Source organism: Molossus molossus, unplaced genomic scaffold (assembly GCF_014108415.1).
Source record: "Molossus molossus isolate mMolMol1 unplaced genomic scaffold, mMolMol1.p scaffold_m16_p_12, whole genome shotgun sequence".
NCBI lineage: Eukaryota > Metazoa > Chordata > Mammalia > Chiroptera > Molossidae > Molossus > Molossus molossus.
The window spans coordinates 82255845-82277031 of NW_023425347.1; the positions used below are offsets into that span (position 1 = coordinate 82255845).

A 21187-nucleotide genomic window follows, 5' to 3' on the forward strand; every position below is an offset into this window, starting at 1 on the left:
CATCTTTCTAATAGGGACATAATAGTTTCTACTTGATAAAGTTGTTAGAAAAATTAAATAGATGCCCTAGCTGGGCAGCTCAGTTGGTTAGTATTGTCCCAATACGCCAAGGTTGTAAGGTTTGATCCCTGGTCAGGGCACATACAAGAATCAACCATATGTTGTTCCATAAATAAGTGGAACAACAAATTGATGTTTCTCTCCCTCGCTCAAAAAAAAAAAAAAAATTTGCCTAGCTGGTGTGGTTCAGTGGACTGAAGTCCCAGTTCAATTCCCAGTCGGGGCACATGCCCAGGTTGCAGGCTCAATCCCCAAGAGGGATGTACAGGAGGCAGCCAATTGTTTCTCTCTCACATCAATGTTTCTATCTCTCTCCCTTCCTCCTCTCTTTCTAAAATGAATGAATGAATAAATAGGTTAATACACATGAGGTACTTCTTAGAACAACGATCGACATATGGTAAACTCTCACAAGCTATGACCACCTTCATGACAAGAAAAGTTATATGACTTGCCCAATAAACTCAAATATATATATACATATATATATACATATATATATATATATATATAATCCTCACCCGAGGACATTTTTCCATTTTTTGTTCAGGTAGAGTGGGAGGGAGAGAGAGGAACAGAGAGAGAAACATCGATGTGAAAGGAACACATCGAGTGGCTGCCACCCGCACGACCAACCAGGGCCGGGGACAAACTGCAGCCATAAACTCAAATATATTTAACCTAATCAGGTGAAATAATTATAGTATATCCAATCCAGTGTAATACCATGTATTTTTTTAATCCTCACCTGAGAACATCTTTCCATTTTTTGTTCAGATAGAGTAGGGGGTAAAGAGGGGAAGAGAGAGAGAGAAACATTGACGTGAAAGGAACACATCGAGTGGCTGCCACCCACACGACCAACCAGGGCCGGGGACAAACTGCAACTCACGCCCTAGCAGGAACTGAACCCAGGTCTCTCTGGACCGCAGGCCAACGCTCTAACCGCTGAGCCAAACCGGCCAGGGCCCATGTATCTTTTTTTGTAGTAGTTAATCCTCACTCAAGGATTTTCCTGTTGATTTTTATATAGAGTGGAAGGAAGGGTAGGAGAAAAACATTGATGTGGGAGAGACACATTGACTAGCAGCCTCCTAGACTACCCCAACAAGGGCCGGGGATCGAATCTGCAACCAGGTACATGCCCTTGACCAGGAATTGAACCCAAGACCCTTTGGTCTGAGGGCTGATGCTCTGCCAAGCCAAACCAAACTGGTCAGGGCCATGTATCTTTTTTATTTTTATTTTTTTTAATCTTTTCTTTTATTAATTTATTTTTGTTACAGATGTTTCTCCTTTTCCCCCCATTGACACCCTCCTCCCAATCCTGCACCCACCCCCACGCTCGGCATTGTTGTCTATGTCCACTATTATGCATACATGCATATAAGTTCTGAGGTTCATCTCTTCCCTCCCTCCAGCTCCCTCTTCTGAGGTAAGTCTGTACCATACTTCTATATCTCTGGGTCTATTTTGTTCATCCTCTTCTTTTGTCCATTATATTCCACAAATAAGTGAGATCATGTGATGTTTGTCTTTCTCTGATTGGCTTGTTTCGCTTAGGGTAATACTCTCCAGGTCCCTCCATGTCGTCTCAAAGGATAAGAGATCTTTCTTTCTTACAGGTGCATAGTACTCCATTGTGTATATGTACCACAGCTTTTTTATCCACACATCTATTAATGGACACTTGGGCTGTTTCCAGATCTTAGTGATTGTAAATAGTGCTGCTATGAACATAGGGGTACATATATTCTTTCTGATTGGTGTTTGAGGCTTCTTAGTGTATATTCCTAGAAATAGAATCACTGGGTCAAATGGCAGTTCAATTTTAATTTTTTGAGGTAACACCATATTGTGTTACAGAGTGTCCACAGTGGCTGCACCAGTCTGCATTCCCACCCACAGTGTACTAGTGTCCCCTTTTCTCCACACCCTCACCAGCACTTGTTGTTTGAAGATTTATTGATGGCAGCCATTCTAACAGGTGTGAGGTGATACCTCATAGTTGTTTTTCTTCACACAGGCCAGGCAACCATGTATCTTTTTTAAATGACTCATATGCCCACCATCCATTTTTAAAATAACAACAACAACAACAATAATGATAAAGTTTAGTCCAGCTGGTGTGGCTCAGTGGTTGAGTGTTGACCCATGCATCAAGAGGTTGCCGGTTCGATTCCCAGTCAGGACACATGCCCAGGTTGTGAGCCCAATCCCCAGTGGGGAGCATGTAGGAGGCGGCCAATTGAGGTTCTTTCTCATCCATGTTTCTATCTCTCTCTCCCTCTCAGTTCCTCTCTCTCTAAAATCAATAAAGGGAAAAAAAATTTTTTTTAAATCAACTAAACACAAAAGGTAGTTAGTAATGGAGAGGTACAAAAATGGCATAAGACATACACAAAACAAAAAGCAAAATAGCAGAAGTCCTTCCTTATCAGTAATTATATGTAAATTGATGAAACCCTTGAGTCAAAAGGCAGAGATTGGTAGAATAGGTTAAAGAAAAACAAACAAACATGATCCAACAATTTGATGTCTGCAAATACTGCATATCCAAAGACACAAATAGGTAGAAAGTAAATGGACGGAAAAAGATATTTCATCCAAATGGTAATCAAAAGACAGCTGGGATGGCTCTATTAATATCAGACAAAAATCTTTAGCCCTGGACAGTCTGGCGCAGCAGTTAAAGTGTCAGCCCATGGACCAGAGAGTCCTGGATTTGGTTCCTGATAAGGGCATGTACCTTGGTTGCAGTTTGTCCTCAGCTCTGGCTGGATCGTGTGGGTGTCAACCAGTCGATGTGTCTCTCTCACGTCTATGTTTCTCTCTCTCTCTCTTCCAGCCTCTCTCCCTCCTGCTCTATCTGAAGATAAATGCAAAAATGTCCTTGGGTGAGGAATAAGAAAAAAAATCTTTAAGCTGAAACTGTTACCACAGACTAAGAACAACATTACATACTGATAAAAGGGTCAATTCATCAAGAAGATATAACAGTTATAAAATATAGGCACCAAACTAGAAGGCTAAAATATATGAAGCAAACACTAACAGGCTTGAATGGAAAGAAAACTACAATAATATTTGGAGACTTCAATATACCACTGTCAATAATGAATAGAATACCTAGATAGAAAATCAATAAGGAAATAGAGCTCTTTGACAACATTATAAATCAGCTGAACCTAAATGATATATAAAATATCCCACCCGCCCTGGCTGGTTTGGCTCAGCGGTTAGAGCATCTGCCTGCGGTCCGGAGAGACCCGGGTTTGGTTCCCGCTAAGGGCACGTACCTCAGTTGCAGTTTGTCCCCGGCCCCGGTTGGTCGTGCGGGTGGCGGCCACTCGATGTGTCCCTTTCACATCGATGTTTCCCTCTCTCTCTCTTCCTCTCTCTCCCTCCCACTCTGGTCTGTACAAAAAATGGAAAAATGTCCTCGGATGAGGATAAAAAAAAAAAAAAATATCCCACCAACAACAGCAGAATATATCTTCTCAAGCATACATAGAACATTCTCCAGGACAGACCAAGTTAGGCCACAAAAAGAGTCTCGATAAATTCTAAAGATTGAAAGCTAAAGTATCTTATTCTAAGACCACATGGAACAAAGGTAGAAGTAGAATAAATACCAGAAAGAAAACTGGGAAATTCACAAATATGTGAAAACATACTCTTAAAAATGGAAGTTGAAGAGCTCATTTCCTGATTTCATAACTTACTTCAAAGCTACAGTAATCAAACAACTGTGGTATTGGCATAAGGATAAATTCCCATATATATTGCCAGCTGATTGATTTTTGACAAGGGTCACAAGTCCATTCAATGGGATAAAAATAGTTTCTTCATCAAATGGTGCTGGGACAACTATTTCTCTAGATCCAAAAGAATGAAGTTGGATTCCACAATATAAGAAATTAACGTAGGGATCAACAACCTAAATACACAAGCCAAGACCATAAAACTCTTGGAATAAAACATAGAGGTAAATTTTTGTAATCTGGGTGTTGGCAATGGATTCTTAGCTATGACATCAAAAGCACAAGTATGCCCTGGCTGGTTTGGCTCTGCAGTTAGAGCGTCGGCCCTTGGACTCTTGGCCCGCAGACCAAAGGGTCACAGGTTCAATTCCTGATCAAGGGCACATACCTTGGTTGCAAGTTAGATCCCCAGCCCTGGTGGGGTCATGCGGGAGGCAACCAATCAATGTGTCTCTCTCACATGGATGCTTCCCTTCCTCCCTCCCTCCCACCGTCTGAAATCAATGGAAAATATCCTCGAGTAAAGACATAAAAAAAAAAAAAAAAAAGAGCAAAAGCATGCCCAGCCAGCATGGCTCAGTGGATTGAGCATCATCCCATGGACTGAGATGTTCCGGTTTGATTCCCAGTCAGGGCACATGCCTGGGTTGCGGACTTCATCTCCGATAAGGGACCATGCAGGAGGCAGCCAATTGATATTTCTCTTTCACATCGATGTTTCTCCCTTCCTCTCTCTAAAAAAATCAATAAAAACATATTTTTAAAAATGTACAACAGATTTGAATGCACATTTGGCCAATATATACATGAAAAGATGCTCAATATAAGTAGTCTTAGAAAAATGCAAATCAAATCCACAGTGAGATACCACTTCATACCTAGGAGAATGGCCATAACAAAAAACTAAACGAAACAAAGTAACAAGGTGGCAAGGATGTGGAGAAACTAGAAACTGGTGTGCTGCTGTGGAAATGTAAAATGGTGTAGCCTCTGGGGAAAATAGTTTGGCAGTTCCACAAAAAAAATTAAACACATTATCATGTGACCTAGCAATTCTATTCTTTGGTATATATCAAAAAGAATTGGAAATAGAGACCCAATCAGATACTACATGCCAATGTTCACTGCAGTGTTATTCATAACAGCCAACAGATAAAAACAACCCTTGAAAAACATTTAACAAACAAAAGATAAAAACAGCCCAGGTGTCCATCAACAGATGAATGGATGGACGAAATGCGACATATACATAAAATGAAATATTATTCAGCCATAAAAAGGAATGAAGGTCTGGCTAGTGTGCCTGGTAGTTAGAGTCTTGGCCCTCACACCAAAGGGTCGCAGGTTCAATCCCCAGCCTGGTCAGGGCTTGTGCAGGAAACAACCAATCAATGTGTCTCTCTCTCACAGATGTTTTTCTCTCTCTTCACCACCCTCCCTTCCTTTCTAAGAAAAAAAAAAAAGGAAAAAAACATCTTCAGGTAAGGATTAACAAAGGAATGAATGTCTGACACATGCTACAACATAGGTGAACCCTGAAGATAATATACTAAGTGAAATGTGCCAGATACAACCTGGCTGGTGTTGCTCAGTGGTTGAGCATCAACCCATGCACCAAGAGGTCGCTGGTTTGATTCCTGGTCAGCACACATGCCCAGGTTGTGGGCACAATCCCCAGTGAGGGGCATGCAGGAGGCAGCCAATCCATGTTCTCTCTCATCAATGTTTCTATCTCTCTCTCCTTCTCCCTTCCTCTCTCTCTAATATCAAAAAGAAGAAGAAAAAAAACTAAAAAAAGAAATATGCCAGATACAAAAACAAATATATTATTCCATTTATACGAGATATCTAGAGTTGTCAAATTCATAAAGGCAGAAAGTAGATTAGCAGTTATTATGTACTAGGGGAAGGAGATATGGGGAATTATTGCTTAATGGGTAGACTTTCTGTTTGGGGTAAAGTTTGGAAATAGTGGTGATGGTGGCACAACATTGTAGATGTAACTAATGCTACCCAATTGTATACTTCAAAACGGTTAAAATGGTGAATTTTTCTCCCTGGCCGGTTTGGCTCAGCAGTTAAGAGCATCGGCCAATGGACCAAGGATTCACAGGTTCAACTGCTGGTCAAGAGCATGTACCTGGATTGCAAGTTTATCCCAGGCCCTGGTCGGGATGCAGGAGGCAACCCTCACATTGATGTTTCTTTCTCTCTCTTTCTTCCTCCTTCCCTTCCATTCTATCTAGAAATCAATGAAAAAATGTCCTTGGAAAAATATATAACAAAAAGTGAATTTTGTTATATTTTACCACACACCCACAAAATTTTTCATTGTAGCACACCTCCAATTACATCTGACACAGAATCCCTGTTCTATGTTTCCTTAGATTCTGTATTTATCTATTTGTATTAATTCATCACAGGGCCAATTATATTAACTATATTTTCTATATTCTTGATGTGCTGGTATTTAGGAGCCTGACAGACCCAGGGAGAGACCCCTCTCAGGCCTACTAATTCCTATAGATAACCTGGCTAAAAGCATGCCTTTGATATGCAAACTAATCAATCAAGAGCCAGATCTCCTCCACCTCTGCTTCAATCACCCCATGGCCAGGTAGTAGGCAAGGAGAGGCAACTTGTATAGCCTCAAACCCTCTGGAATTACAGTCGTCCCTCACCACTTTGCGCTTCAACTTTCGGGGCTTCACTCTATAGCGGTTTTTCCAAATATATTCATTAAAAAGTTGATGGAGTCAGTGAAAATGATACAGCGCATGCTCGGTTGTCTGAGTCAATTATACACCCCTGTATTATAATTAAAATTACTGTACGGATGAATTGTAGGCCTATGTATTCGAGCACCCCAGCAAATCCTTCAATGCCAGGTGGAACCAGACTACTACTTAGGTGTGGGCAACAACTCTTTTCCAAAAAATCGGGTGTGGTGAAACCAAGCCGATCAGAGTTTGCTGTTCACTGATTGGTTATCCTATCCTGGCCACTGATTGGCTCAGCCTCACGCAAGTTTGTTTCTTTCATACACACTTCTATATCACTATGCATCAGAAGCATCTTTGTTCTTGTGTTTGCGATTTCTGAGAACTTTTATCTAAACCCCATGATGGCTCCTAAACGTGCTTCTTCTAAGCCTTCTGACGATGAAACCAAGCGCCGGAGGAAGATGCTTACCATCCAGGAGAAGGTGAAACTCTTAGATATGATCAAAAATGGCAAGAAAATTGAGATTATCCGCTATTACAACTTGAATGAGTCTACTCCATCTGTAAAGATGAAAAGAATATCTGTGCAACGGCTACTGTCTCTTTCAACAAGGAAGCAAAGCACATCGTAACATTCCGTTGGATCTGCTGGTCATCTGGGAGAAGGTGAGGCAGCTCTATCAGCGCTTTACGGCGGACGAATCTCAACCTGGACCCTCTTCGGCAACATTCATGGATTTCATGGCAAGCAAGGGTTGGTTTGAGAAGTTCCAGAAGAGGTATCGTCTGAAGAGTGTCGTTCTCCATGGAGAAGCTGCCTCTGCTGACCAGCCTGCAGCAGAGGACCACGTGAACATGTTCCAGAAGATCCTTGAGGAGGGTGAGTATCATTCATAACAGGTGTTCAATATGGACAAAACAGGACTGTTCTGGAAAAGAACGCCTTCCCAGACATTCATTTTCAAGGATAAGGCCAAGGTCCATGGCTACAAGGCGTATAAGGATCGCGTGACTATCATTATGTGTGGAAATGCTGAGGGATTTTTGCTCAATCCTGCCCTTATCTACAAGGCCAAGAACCCTACGGCCCTGAAGAATAAAAACAAGAACCTGCTGTCTGTGCACTGGATGCACAACGACAAGGGCTGGGTCACAAAGCAGCTGTCATCGGACTGGCTCCACGAGTGCTTCATCCCCCAAGTCAAGCTGTATCTCGCAGAAAAGGGACTTGTGTTTAATGTTCTTCTCCTCATGGACATGCTGGAGGCTATGCACAAGACCTATCCTACAACGGTGTGTAGATCGAGTTCCTTCCTCCCAACACCACTTCGCTGATCCAGCCTATGGATCAAGGCGTTATTCGTGTGTTCAAGGCCCTCTACACGTGAAACACCATGCAGCACCTCGTGGAAGGCATGGACCTTGAAGAGAACTTCTTGCTGAAGGAGCACCGGTGGCAGTATACCATTGCGATCTGTCTGAAGAACATACAGGCTGCATTGAAGGGCATAAAGACGGAGACCGTGAAGGCCAGCTGGAACATGTTGTGGCCTGAAATTGTCCATGACTACAGAGGATTCACCACAGAGGATATAAGCAACTTGGCAGTGGATAAGGCAGTTACTCTGGTTCGGATGCTGGGAGGAGAAGGTTTCGCGGATATGACCCGCGATGACGTGGATAAGCTGCTGGAGACACATTCGGATCCCTTAACTGACGAGGATCTAATGGAGATGACTAAGTCTGTGAGAGAGGAGGAGGGAGAGCAGCCAGAGGTTCCTGTGGGAGGAAGTTGGCCTTACACCTGAGTGTCTGTCTCAAGTCGTGAGAACTATTAAGATAGTACAGGACATGATTGGCAAATGGGACCCACAAATGATGCGTGCATTGCGGTTCCGGAATACACTTGATGGAGCAACAGAACCCTACAAAAGCCTCCTCACGCATATGAAAAGACAGCGCCAACAACTGCCTATCATGACATTCTTCAGCCGTGCACCCAGACACTCACTGACACCCACTGCCCACTCCTAGTACTCCTTCAGCGGAAGATGACGATGCACCTGCTGAAGATACTGCACCACCTGAAGACTCTCCTACTGAGGTCATGCCTTCAGAGGAGCAGTAACCTTGCTCTTCTTTGCTGTGCAATACATCTCTTCATCTTCATCGCCTCATCATCAAACAAATTGCACTATTTTCATAGGTTAGTGGTTGTGTGTAAGAACTTTGTGTGTGTAATTAAATGTACAATAATAATATATTTGTAACGTCTAATATGTCTTATTTTGTCTAATATATTGGGTAATTAAGTGTAATGGTGACTAAAGGGTGTTATTTCATGTCTAGAGGGCTCTAATAATGTTAAAAACGTATTTAGAAGGTCGTAAACAGGTTTTCTATGTTCTAACTGCGAAAATTTCTATTTATAAATAAAGAATCCATCCTGGCCGGTTTGGCTCAGCGGTTAGAGCATCAGCCTGTGGTCCCAAGAGACCCGGGTTCGGTTCCCACTAAGGGCATGTACCTTGGTTGCAGTTTGTCCCCGGCCCTGGTCAGTCGTGCGGGTGGCAGCCACTCGATGTGTCCCTTTCATGTCGATGTTTCTCTCTCTCTCTCTCTTCCTCTCCGCGGGAATTCATTTATCGCGGTAGAGTCTGGAACTGATTAACCGCGATAAACGAGGGCCAACTGTATTCAAACTAGCTTAATCCTAAATTGTTTACTCTGCCTTAACCTTCCACTTGCTCCTGTCCCTTCTGCCTCCTTACCACCGTGGTGTTTTCCTCTGTGACACTGTGTGGCATGAAGTGACACCCTCTCTGAGACCACTGAGTATAACAACATCTTCCTTCCAAGCCTCATTCCTGTCTCCTCCTGTGGCTGCAGTGACTTTATCATACCTTCCCCAATAATTTACATTTAAAAAGCAATCTCTTGCCCAGCCAGTGTGGCTCACTGGGTTGAGCATAGTCCCTGTGCATCGAGAGGTCACGGATTCCATTCCCGGTCAGGGCACATGCCTACTGATGTTTCTCGCTCATTAATAGATATTTCTATCTCTCTCCCCCTTCATCTCTATCTAAAAGTCAATATAAAGATATTGAAAAGAAAAACAATCTCAATATTTCAGAAACTGATAAAAAGTAAAGCTGATTGTGTTCAAGTATGAGTAGAGGAAGCCTTACCAACTAGGTTCTCCCTCCCTTTATAAACATTTCCCATCCTCTAAATTTCTAATCTGAAACAGGTACTAAAAGTATTGCAAAAGGAATAGGAAAACAAGTTTTAAAGTCATACAGAAAGGGAAAACTAATTCTAATATTGCCCCTTTTCTAGGGTGATTGGGGTGAATGTGATGAGAATTTAAAAAGAAATCTCCTGCCCTGGCTGATTTAACTCAGTGGTTAGAGCAACGGCCTGCGGACCAGAGAGTCCCGGGTTCGATTCCAGCCAAGGGCACATACCTCGGTTGCGGTTTGTCCCCGGCCCCAGTTGGGGGTCATGCGGGTGGTAGCCAGTTGATATGTCTCTCTCACATTGATGTCTCTCTCTCTCCCCCTCCCACTCTGTCTGAAGATAAATGCAGAAATATCCTCGGGTGAGGATTAAAAGAAAAAGAAAAGAAATCTCCTAGTGCACCTTCCTTGGGGCACACCCTCTCGAATCTCCTTTTCGAGTGACTTTTCTTTCTCCTAAACTCTAAGAGTCCCCACAAGACTTGCAAACAGGGAGCAGAGGGCAGTGGCATCTCATCCCAGGCTAACCTCTTGAACCTCTCTCTTTCTCTGACTTTCCAGTGAGCTGACATGACAGAAACCCTGCCTTGGCTCATTACTTTCCCATAGTATTTCTAGAGAGCCAAAGCAGCCTTGCCTAGGCTCTCTCTGGTTGCTTCTATCCTAGGCCCTTCCTTGTTTCACTATCCCTAGCTTTAATAAAAGTATTCTCAAAATAAAAATAAAATAAAATAATCACTATGCTGTACACCTGTTGACTGTATTTGAATTTTTTTTTTTAAATCCTCACCCGAGGATATTTTTTTCCCATTTATCTTTAGATAGAGTGGAGGGGAGAGGGGGAGGGAGGGAAAAAGAGAAAGAGAGAGAGAGAGAGAGAGAAACATCGATGTGATAGAGAGACGTCCATTGGTCGCCTCCTGCATGACCCCGATGACCCCGACCAGAGCCAGGGACGAACCGCAACCAAGGTACATGCACTTGGCCAGAATCGAACCCATGACACTCTGGTCTGCAGGCCGATGCTCTAAACACTGAGCCAAACCGGCCAGGGCTAAATTTTTTTTTTAATTAAAAAAAAAAAACAAAAAAACTCCCAAGGATAAGATTTGGGCTGGTTTTGCAAGCAGGAGATTCACCATGGGGGTGGAAATTGAATAAATGTGAAGGGGGGAAAGTAGTCTATTAAAAGAATCTGGTTGGAAGAGAAATGAAAGTGAAAACTGAGAAGTGAGCTGAATTCTGGAACTAGACATACTAAGGGAATGAAACTTCAGAGACAGTGCCTCTGGTCATTCTGGAAAGCAGCTTGGCAAACCAACAGCAGCAGCTGGGTCTTAGAATGTGCAAATCTCCATACCCACTGGCAAAGCCCAAATGGATTTATTGTTAAACAAACAAACAAAGAGACAGTCAAAAAGTTCTAGGGGACTGCAGCAGCCTCCTTTTGGGGTCCCTAATTACTCCTGTGCCTCGAGACTAACAGGCTCAGGACAGATTCCTCAAGTCGGCACTGGACTGCTGTCCCCCATTACCTGACAGATGGTTTTTCATGACTCTAAGCCTGGGCCTTCCCAAAGGGCTGTCTTCTCCTTCCAGCAGAGCTGACAGTGAAGCTGGAAGGAGAACCAGGTTGTGTTTCTTTAGTTACCATGGTGACAAGAAACTATCACAAATATTTGCTTATGACTTCACTGGAGAAGCCAGGCATGGAAGACTAGATTGGGAGAATGAACATCTGCTGAAGCACATCTGGAATCAACAACCAAAGGAAGGCTGGACTCTTGTTTGGGGACCAGCAGGCAGCTGGATAAAGAAATCCACAATACAAATATACCTTTTATAGCACCTGACTCTCTTGGGTTTTCTTAGTCAAGGAACTCTCTTAAAGTGAATAGGTCCCTGAAGTTGTATCTCCCATTTTTAGGAAATAAATGTCTAATGTTGGCAATCATTTTCTAAGTTTTTAGAACCAAGGGACTAGCAATAGTAATACAAAACATGTACGGACCCCCTTTACATGTTGAAGTCCTACGTCCAGTACCTCAAAATGTGATTGCATTAGGAGATAGGGTCTTAATATTGGGTTAAGACCCAAATCCAATGTGAAGATTAAGATACAGATGCACATACTGTCAATATAAAAATAAAGTAAAAAACAACAAAAAAGATACAGATGCACAAGAGGAAGTATATTATGTGAACACAAAGAGAGCCATCTATAAGGCAAGGAGAGAAGTCTCTGAAGAAGTCAACCCTGTTGACACCTTGATCTCAGACTTCTAGGCTTGGAACCGAGAATATGAATTTCTGTTATTTAAGCCACCTGGTCTGTGATGCTGTTATGGTAGCCATAGAAAATTAATACAGCTCTGGCCGGTTTGGTTCAGTGGTTAGAGCGTCGGCCTGCGGTCCTGAGAGACCTGGTTCGGTTCCCGCTAAGGGCGTGTGCCTCGGTTGCAGTTTGTCCCCGGCCCTGGTCGGTTGTGCGGGTGGCAGCCACTCGATGTGTCCCTTTCACATCGATGTTTCTCTCTCTCTCTCTCTGTTCCTCTCCCCCCCCCAATCTACCTGAACAAAAAAAAAAAAAAATGGAAAAATGTCCTCGGGTGAGAAAAAAAAAAAAAAGAAAATTAATACAAGCCCTAATTGATAGATGAAGGCTGAGTCTCCAGTCACACATGAGGTGAGTAGTAAGATTACTGTCATACTCCATTAAATCACTGGTATGTTTAAAATTTTGAGATTCATCAAATTTAAAATCATGAACACTTTTGTATAACACAGGAAGAGAATACTGCATTAAGTAAAAGCTGCTCTAACTAACCCGAATTCTCTCCTAACACTCTGTACATCTTTATGATGTCCACATTTATCACAACAATGATAAGAAACTATGCCCTGGCTGGTTTTGCTCAGCAGTTAGAGCACTAGCTTGCGGTCCAGAGAGACTCGGGTTAGGTTTCCGCTGAGGGCACGTACCTTGGTTGCAGTTTGTCCCCAGCCCTGGTTGGGTCGTGCGGGAGGCAGCCACTCGATGTGTCCCTTTCACGTCGATGTTTCTCTCTCTCTCTCTCTCTTCCCCTCTCTCCCTCCCACTCTATCTGAACAAAAAATGGAAAAATGTCCTCAGGTGAGGATAAAAAAAGAAAAAGGAAAAGGAAAAGGAGTCAGTGTGTACTGGGGCATAGAGTCCATAGTCTTACCGAGCTAGTAAGGTTTGATAATGTGCCAAGCTCTTTGAAGATATAATCTCTAATTTTCACAACAATCCTGAGAATATAGTGTAAAGATGAGAAAACTGAGACTCAGTGGTTAAATAACAAGCCATGATGATAAAAGGTCAACCCTGACCTGTTTGGTCCCAAACTCCAGGTTCTTTTCATTTCCTGAAAAGGAAAGTGACTGGTAACAGCAAATCCACCAGAATTCTAGATTGGGGACTGCTCCATCACCAATAAAGAAACACATCTGCTCACATTCCAGAATTTCGGTAAACCACAAACTCAAATGCTTTAAAAAGGTAAAGTAAAAAGGTTAATAATTTTTTTAAAAACAATTTTTTTTCTTTTTCTTTTTTGGTATGTGCCCCTAGACGGAACCGAACCCGGAACTCTCTGGTCTGCAGGCCAACACTCCAACCACTGAGCCAAACCGGCCAGGGCAACAACTTTCTTTTCTTTATTGCTTTTAGAGAGAGAGAAAAGAAGTGGGAGAGAGAAAGAGAAACATCAGTGAGAGAGAACATCAATCGGCTGCCTCCTGAATGCCCCCCACTGGGGATTGGGCCCATAACTTGGGCATGTGCCCTGACCTGGAATCAAACTAGTGACCTCTTGGTGCATGGGTCGATGCTCCACCACTGAGCCTCACTGGCTGGGCGGTTAATGATTTTTAACAAGGCAGGTACAATAATAAAGCAGGGATTGCACTCACACTCAATTTTTACATTGTGCCAGCCAAACAAAATTTGACAGGGGCTTTGTTAAGTAGTTAAATAAACCTCAGCATCATGCTTCTGTTTTCAAAAAATGTTTTCATACACAGGACCTAACTGACCCCTAAACAACCAATGAGAAAGATTAGCCAATCAGCAGCATATACAGTTAATAGCTAAGGAACTAGGTTCAGAGGTGCAGTGACTTGCACAAATTTTGAAGCTGGACTGCAATCTAGACCCTCTAATTCCAAAGGCCTCTTCTTTTCATTCAACCTCTGAGAACTACTTCTTTCCATCCTCACAATACACATAAAATTCTACTCAGTCTGGCTCCTGCCTTTAGACTAGATATTGTCTACCTTGATGCATTTACTCACAGTCATTTTAACTTGAGAGTTACTGGCAATCAAGTCTCCAGTTAGTGCATATGAACAGGGAGCATTGCCTGAGGGCCCCACCCACCCCCATCACTTTCATCTAATCTTAATTGTCAAATCCTGTTCTGGTTTTATCTCCAAAATATAACCTGAATGTATTTACAACTCTTTCAGTTCCTGACCCCTATCCCATCCAAGTCACTATCATCTCTTGTCTCCCCTTTTCCCTCTAATCTATCAATGGACAATAAAACCAAAGCACAGTACTGCTTCCACATAGAATAAAATCTTCACAATTCAAGGTCCTGCCTCTATCTTTATCTCATTCAATTCTTTACCCTCATTCATCATATGCTCCTGTCATAACGGCCCTCTCAGTGTCTGGAGCCCATTAGGCTGTTTCCCGCTGCTTCTATTTTCTTTTTGTGGCTCTTAGAATTGCTAGATCCTTCCCTCCTAACCCCAAAAAAGCTACTTTATTTTTGTCAGAACACCTGTTTTATTTCCTTCGTTACACAATTTACAATGTGCCCATTCTCCATAGGATATGTAAGTTCTACAAGGGCAGGGACCTTTGTTGTATCCTCAGCATCTATAATATCATAGATTCACAAATATTTGTTGAATGAATCACTGTTCAAATATTTAAACCATCGGTTTCCTCCAAAATTGATATGAAAACAGAATAAAAATTCTGTTGTAAGACAGGACACACCTTAGAAAAAGACATTTTAGACTGCTAAATCCAGTGACCTTGTCAGTATTCATTCTATTTGACTTTCTAATCTGTCACTGATGATCACTTTTACCTTCTTGAAACTCTACCCATGATTCTAACAATACCACCCTCTCCCAGTTCTTCTCTTACCTACCTTCCCAACCACTCCTTCTCAGGTTTCATACTGTGTTCCTCTTCCAGTGCCAATCTCTCAATGTCAGTGTGTATAAAAATTCTACCTTTGGTCCCCTTAGCAGGAACAGCCCCCTTCCCCAAATGATCTCCCTTGGCCTAAACCTCCAGTTTTACACTAAGTACCAAATCCCTATGGTCACAACCTCCTGCCTAAAAGTGCATTTGCAAATGCCCACTGGCTATCTCCACCTCACTTTCTCCTTAAACTAGTTTCTTCTATCTTTCTTAGTTTGCAGTTATTGCCATTACCATTCATGTGGTCTTAGAGTCAGCCATAAACTTTCTCCTCCCCAAAGACAACAGGTTGGTAAATTGATTTTTACCTTTGCCAGAGATTCTCTCCTTAATCAAACTCTATACAGGCTCTTCTGAGCACTTTCTCAACCTGGCCTCAACTTTGGCCTGTAAAGACTTGAACAAAACACTAACATTAATTTCTAATTTTTTTTAGAGAGAGAGGAAGGGAGAAGGAGAGAGAGCGAGAGAAACATCGATGTGAGAAACATTGATCAACTGCCTCCTGCACACCCCCTACTGGGGAGAGAGAAACATCGATGTGAGAAACACTGATCAACTGCCTCCTGGACACCCCCTACTGGGGATGAAGCCTAAAACCTGGGCATGTGCCCTGACCAGGACCTCTCAGTCCATGGTATGACGCTTAATCCACTGAGCCACACTGGCTGAGATAATAGTTTCTAATAGTTCAAGTTCACATCACTAGACTGATCCTACCCCCACCTTAAATAGCCTGCCTGAGAAAACCGCAAGGCTGCTTAAAAGAATTTACTTTGTTCCAGCCAACACCTGAAAACAGGGTGCCCATCTCCCAGTAGCTGTGGAAGGTAGGAGCCTAACTTCAATAAGTTCCAGTTAGGAAACCTAGAAGGGTTTTACATAGACCAAATCCCTTTCTCAAATTTTGTAATTTTTTGCCCAGCTAGTGTGGCTCAGTGCTTGAGCATCGACCCCATGCATTAAGAGGTTGCTGGTTTGATTCCCAGTCAGGGCACATGACCAGGTTGTGGGCCAAATTCCCAGTGAGGGGTGTGCAGGAGGCAAACAATTGATGTTCTCTCTTATCAATGTTTCTATCTCTTTCTCCCTCTCTCTAAAAAGTAATAAAGAAAAATAAATTTTTTAAATTTTGTAATTTTTTACTTCTGACTCTACTGAGCCCCCTCTTACCCTCCCTACCCTCGATTCCCTCATCTTCCCTTTATTTTTTTTTTTTTATTTTTTTTTTTTTATCCTCACCCGAGGATATTTTTCCATTTTTTGTACAGAGAGGGAGGGAGAGAGAGAAAGGGAGAGAGAGAGAGAAACATCGACGTGAAGGGACACATCGAGTGGCTGCCACCCGCACGACCAACCAGGGCCGGGGACAAACTGCAACCGAAGTACGCGCCCTTAGCGGGAACCGAACCCGGGTCTCTCCAGACCGCAGGCCGACGCTCTAACCGCTGAGCCAAACCGGCCAGGGCCCTCATCTTCCCTTTAAAATGCCCAGTTACCTTTGTACAAAATGAAGCTGACTTCAGTTCACACTTCTCCCTATTGCAATAGTATATTACTGATTAAAATCTATCCTTGCCACTTTAACTAGTGTCCAGCTTTATCTTTGACACTTGTTACCCTAAAGTGGTCCCTCTGATGACCTCCAATGACATTATTTTAGTTCACAACTTGTCACCTCTCACTTCCAGACCACTAAATCTTTGACAGCAAGAATTTCTGCATGTACAGCACACACATGCTCTCAAATGTTCCAACATTTTATTTTATTTATTTTTTTAATCCTCACCCAAGGATATTTTTTCGTTTTTTGTTCAGATAGAATGGGAGGGAGGGAGAGGAAGAGAGAGAGAGAGAAACATCAACGTGAAAAAGACACATCGAGTGGTTGCCACATGCACAACCCAACCAGGGTCGGGGACAAACTGCAACGGAGGTATGTGCCCTTAGCAGAAACCAAACCTGGGTCTCTCTGGACCGCAGGCCGATGCTCTAACTGCTGAGCCAAACTGGCCAGGGCCCATCCAACATTTTAAACTTTAGTTTCCCAAAGGACCTGAAGCACAAGTTTTCTATTTTGGCTAAGTCCAATTTATCTATTTTTTGGTTGCTTGTGCTTTTGCTGTCAAGATCATGAAGATTTACTCCTATGTTTTTCTTTAAAAAAATTTTTTTCTTTATTGATTTTAGAGAGGAAGGAAGAGGGAGAGAACAATAGAAACACCGATGAGAAAGAACACCGACTGGCCGCCTCCTACATAATTCACACTGGGGATTTGACCCACAACCTGGGCATGTGCCCTGACTGGGAATCAAACCGGCGACCTCTTGGTGCATGGGTCGATGCTCAACCACTGAGCCACACTCGCCAGGCACTCCTGTTTTCTTAAAAGAGTTTTAAAATTTTAGATCTTTTTAAGTTTTTGAACCACTAAGTTAATTTTTGTATGTGATGTGAGGCAGGGGTCCAACTTCATCCTTTTCCATATGGATACCTATTCTTTTTAGACATTATATATAGCAATTAGTACATTAAGATAATCATAATAAGCCAGTGATCCACATGAGTCCTTTGTTTTTTTGTTGATTCTCACCCAATGATGTTTTTCCATTGATTTTCAGAGAGTGGAAGGGAGAACGGGGGAGGGAGAGAGAGTGAGCGAGACAGAAACAGCAATGTGAGAGAGACACATCAACTGGTCAACTTCTGCACAACCTCGACCAGGGCTGGGATTGAACCTGCAACCCAGGTACATGCCCTTGACCAGAATCGAACCCAACACTTGGGTCCATGGGCTGATGGTCTAACCTAACCACGGAGCCAAACCAGCCAGGGCCATATTAGTTCTTTCTTAATGAATTTATCTTTTATTGAGATAGCTTCAAAGTTAATAATTTTTATTATTAAACCAACAAACTACTGCAGTATATACAAGTTCCTTTCCTGTGTCGAGTTACTTATTTCCATTTCCTGCTAGAACACCTGCATCAGGCACCAAGGTAGAAAAGGATCATGATACTCCTTTCAAGAAAATTACAATCTATGTCCTTAGTACTAGATGGAAAGTAGTCTTCTCAAGTTCAGTACAGAATGCTTTCCATAGTCTTTGGCCATAGTGAAAAGGTATTATAATCACACGCCACATAACTTTTCAGTCAATGATGAACTGCATATACATATAATGGAGCTGAAAAATGCCTATCACCTAGTGACAGTGTAGCCCTCATGATGTCAAAGCACAATGCATCCCTCATGTGTTGTGGTGATGTTAGTGTAAACAAACCCACTGTTATGCCAGTTGCATAAAAGTATAGCACATACAATTATAGCATTAGGCTATGCCATCTAGGTTTGTGTAGTATGCTCTCTCAAAACGTATCCTTGTGAAGTAGCACACAACTGCATCTACTAAATCCAGACTAAGACTAAGATATCCCTTTGAAAGATCTTTCAAATATCCCCAAGTCAATCTCTGAATGCTATCAGGGGGATGTTCTCAGGGAAAATTGGTAATGATTTGCTTAGCTTTGAAGTCTAAGCTCATATAGAACCCCCATTTTAGAGGTAGGGAAACTGAAGCATAACTTGCAGAAGGACCCAGCTAATAAGTGGGAGAGCCTAATCCAGGTCTTTCTGACTAAAGCCAACACTCTCTCCATTAAATATATTTTACTAAACAGCACAGCCACAAGGGGACTCCCTTGTTACTTCCTGGAAGGAGTGTCGATGTTTATTCTTGGATTCTACCACCCTAACCATTGTCTGACTCAATCTTTCAAATAAGGTGTGGTCCAGTTATTGCCAAGAATAGTGAATACAAATGTCAGATGATACCAACACTGATATGAACAGAAGTAGAAGACTGTAGGGCCTAGGTAGTTAGGTAGTCATTTGAAGGTTGTCTGCCACTTCAAAGAAAAAACAAAAACCAGCCTGGCTGGTGTGGCTCAGTGGTTGAGCATCCACCCATGCACCCAGAGGTCATCGGTTCAATTCCCAGTCAGGGCACATGCCCAGGTTGTGGCCCAAATCCCCAGTGGGGGGGCATGTAGGAGGCAGCCAATCGATGTTCTCTCTCACTGATGTTTCTATCTCTCTCTCTCTCTCCCTTCATCTCTCTCTAAAATCAATAAAGAAAAAAAAATTAAAAAAACAAACAAACAAAAACCATGAGTTAAATCTCCATGCTCTTGTTTTTTTTTTTGCAGCACCCCACACCGTGTGTGTGTGTGGTGTGTGCATGTGATTGTAGGGAGTGATTGGTGGTGGTGGCAACGTCTGGTGTAGGGTTTGAAAATTGTTTTATTTTAATTTTTTCATTAATCCTCACCTGATGATATTTTCCCATTGATTTTTAGATAGAGTAAAAGCGGGGATGTGGAGGGGGGGCATCAGTATGAGAGAGACATATCAAGTGGTTGCCTCCCGCAGGACCCTGCCCTGGGCCAGGGATCAAACCTGCAACCCAGGTACATGCCCTTGACCGGGAATCGAACCAGAGACCCTTTGGTCTGAGGGCCGATGCTCCAACCTCTAAGCCAAACTGGCCAGGGCTGAAAATCTTTTTTAAACCTCAACATTATGTGAATGGACAGAATATGTTCAAGGGTTTGTATTATAAAGAAATATTGCCCTGGCCGGTTTGGCTCAGCGATTAGAGCACTGGCCTGCGTTCCCAAGAGACCTGGGTTCGGTTCCCGCTAAGGGCACATACCCCGGCCCTGGTTGGGTTGTGTAGATGGCAACCACTCGATGTGTTCCTTTCACATCTATGTTTCTCTTTCTCTCCCCCCTCCCACTCTATCTGAACAAAATATCAAAAAATGTCCTCGGGTGAGGGAAAAAAAAAAATATATATATATCTAGCCCAGCCGGTGTAGCTCAGTGGATTGAGCGTCCTCCCATGGACTGAGAGGTCCTGGTTCGATTCCCAGTCAGGGCACATGCCCAGGATGTGGGCTCAATCCCCCAGATGAGGGTGTACAGGAGACAGCTGATTGATGTTTCTCTCTCACATTGATATTTCTCTCTCTCTCTCCCTTCCTCTCTCTCTAAAAAAATCAATAAAAACATATTTTCGAAAAAAAGTAAAGGAAAAATCTAGGCTGACAGAGGGCACCCGTGCTAGAAGGACCATGAACGGGCACAATGGAAAGTGTGGTATTGGTGAAAGAAACTACAAAGCCAGACAATATGACTGATGGTCTTGCTACTTAATAAATGTATCACCTTGGGTGTCACTTATCTCAATTTTCCTACCCTTACCCTGTCTACCTCAGAGTTACAGTAAAGATCAAATGAGAATATAAATGAAAGCACTTTGTAAATAGTTAAATGCTGTGCTGATAAGGTAGGATTAAGTCTGGCAATAGCACCCCAGCATTGTGGCTCAGTGGATTGAGCATCTTCCCATGGACCAAGAGGGGGCATACAGGAGGCAGCCAATTGATATTTCTCCCTCACATCGATGATTCTCTCTCTCCCCCTTCCTCTCTCTGAAAAATCAATAAAAAGATATTAAAAAGTTTGGCAATAGCTTTTCAAACTTCTGGATTGTCTCTCAGATCTTCATGACAAAGAAATAATGTAAACAAGAAAACAGTTTGAAACGTCTGACTGCATAAGGCTCTCATGGTGTTATCTGCAAGCCTGTCAGAACTGCGAGTCACCAAGACTACTCTTTGGACAATTGGGTCAGTCCACAGTGGGGCCATAACAAGGCTGCTCGTATTCTAGCAGATCTTCACAGGACTGCAATCACTCTAGGAAACAAATTTGAATCTATAAACTACGTGGTCTGGCTAAAAGACCACGTGGGAAAAACTACCTTCTGCACATACAACTAAATATTCAATACTCAGAGTCTAAGCTTTGTATGGCACACTAAGATATAAATGCAATGCTCAAACCTTGGGATGGGAAGTAAGAAATGGTGAGAGACATAGGAGAAGACTAAGGATAGGATAGCTACAGTCCAAACAATTTCTCCAAAAAAAATTTCCAACCATCCCTTATAGATTGCAGAATCTGATAGCTCTCACCTTCCTAGGAACACCCCACTGCCACTACCACTAGGTGTTACAAGGAACTAAAATGAATTAATTAAACTAGGGAAAGCAAAGAGCTCAACTTCCATTTAAGCTAACTACAAAATA

At 42.6% G+C, this 21187-nt stretch overlaps 1 protein-coding gene across 3 annotated transcripts in view; it reads right to left on the minus strand.

The window, feature by feature from the left end:
* The window catches only part of KPNA6 (karyopherin subunit alpha 6), a 50999-nt gene that overhangs the window by 19620 nt on the left and 10192 nt on the right, over positions 1–21187 (minus strand). For 2 of the 3 annotated variants that reach the window (XM_036256463.1, XM_036256461.1), the window contains exon 2: positions 11322–11402. The exons of the other annotated variant lie outside the window; for it this stretch is intronic. In XM_036256463.1, coding sequence (XP_036112356.1) covers positions 11322–11402 — 81 coding nt within the window. The remainder of the gene's footprint in view (positions 1–11321; positions 11403–21187) is intronic. 3 annotated transcript variants of the gene reach the window in all.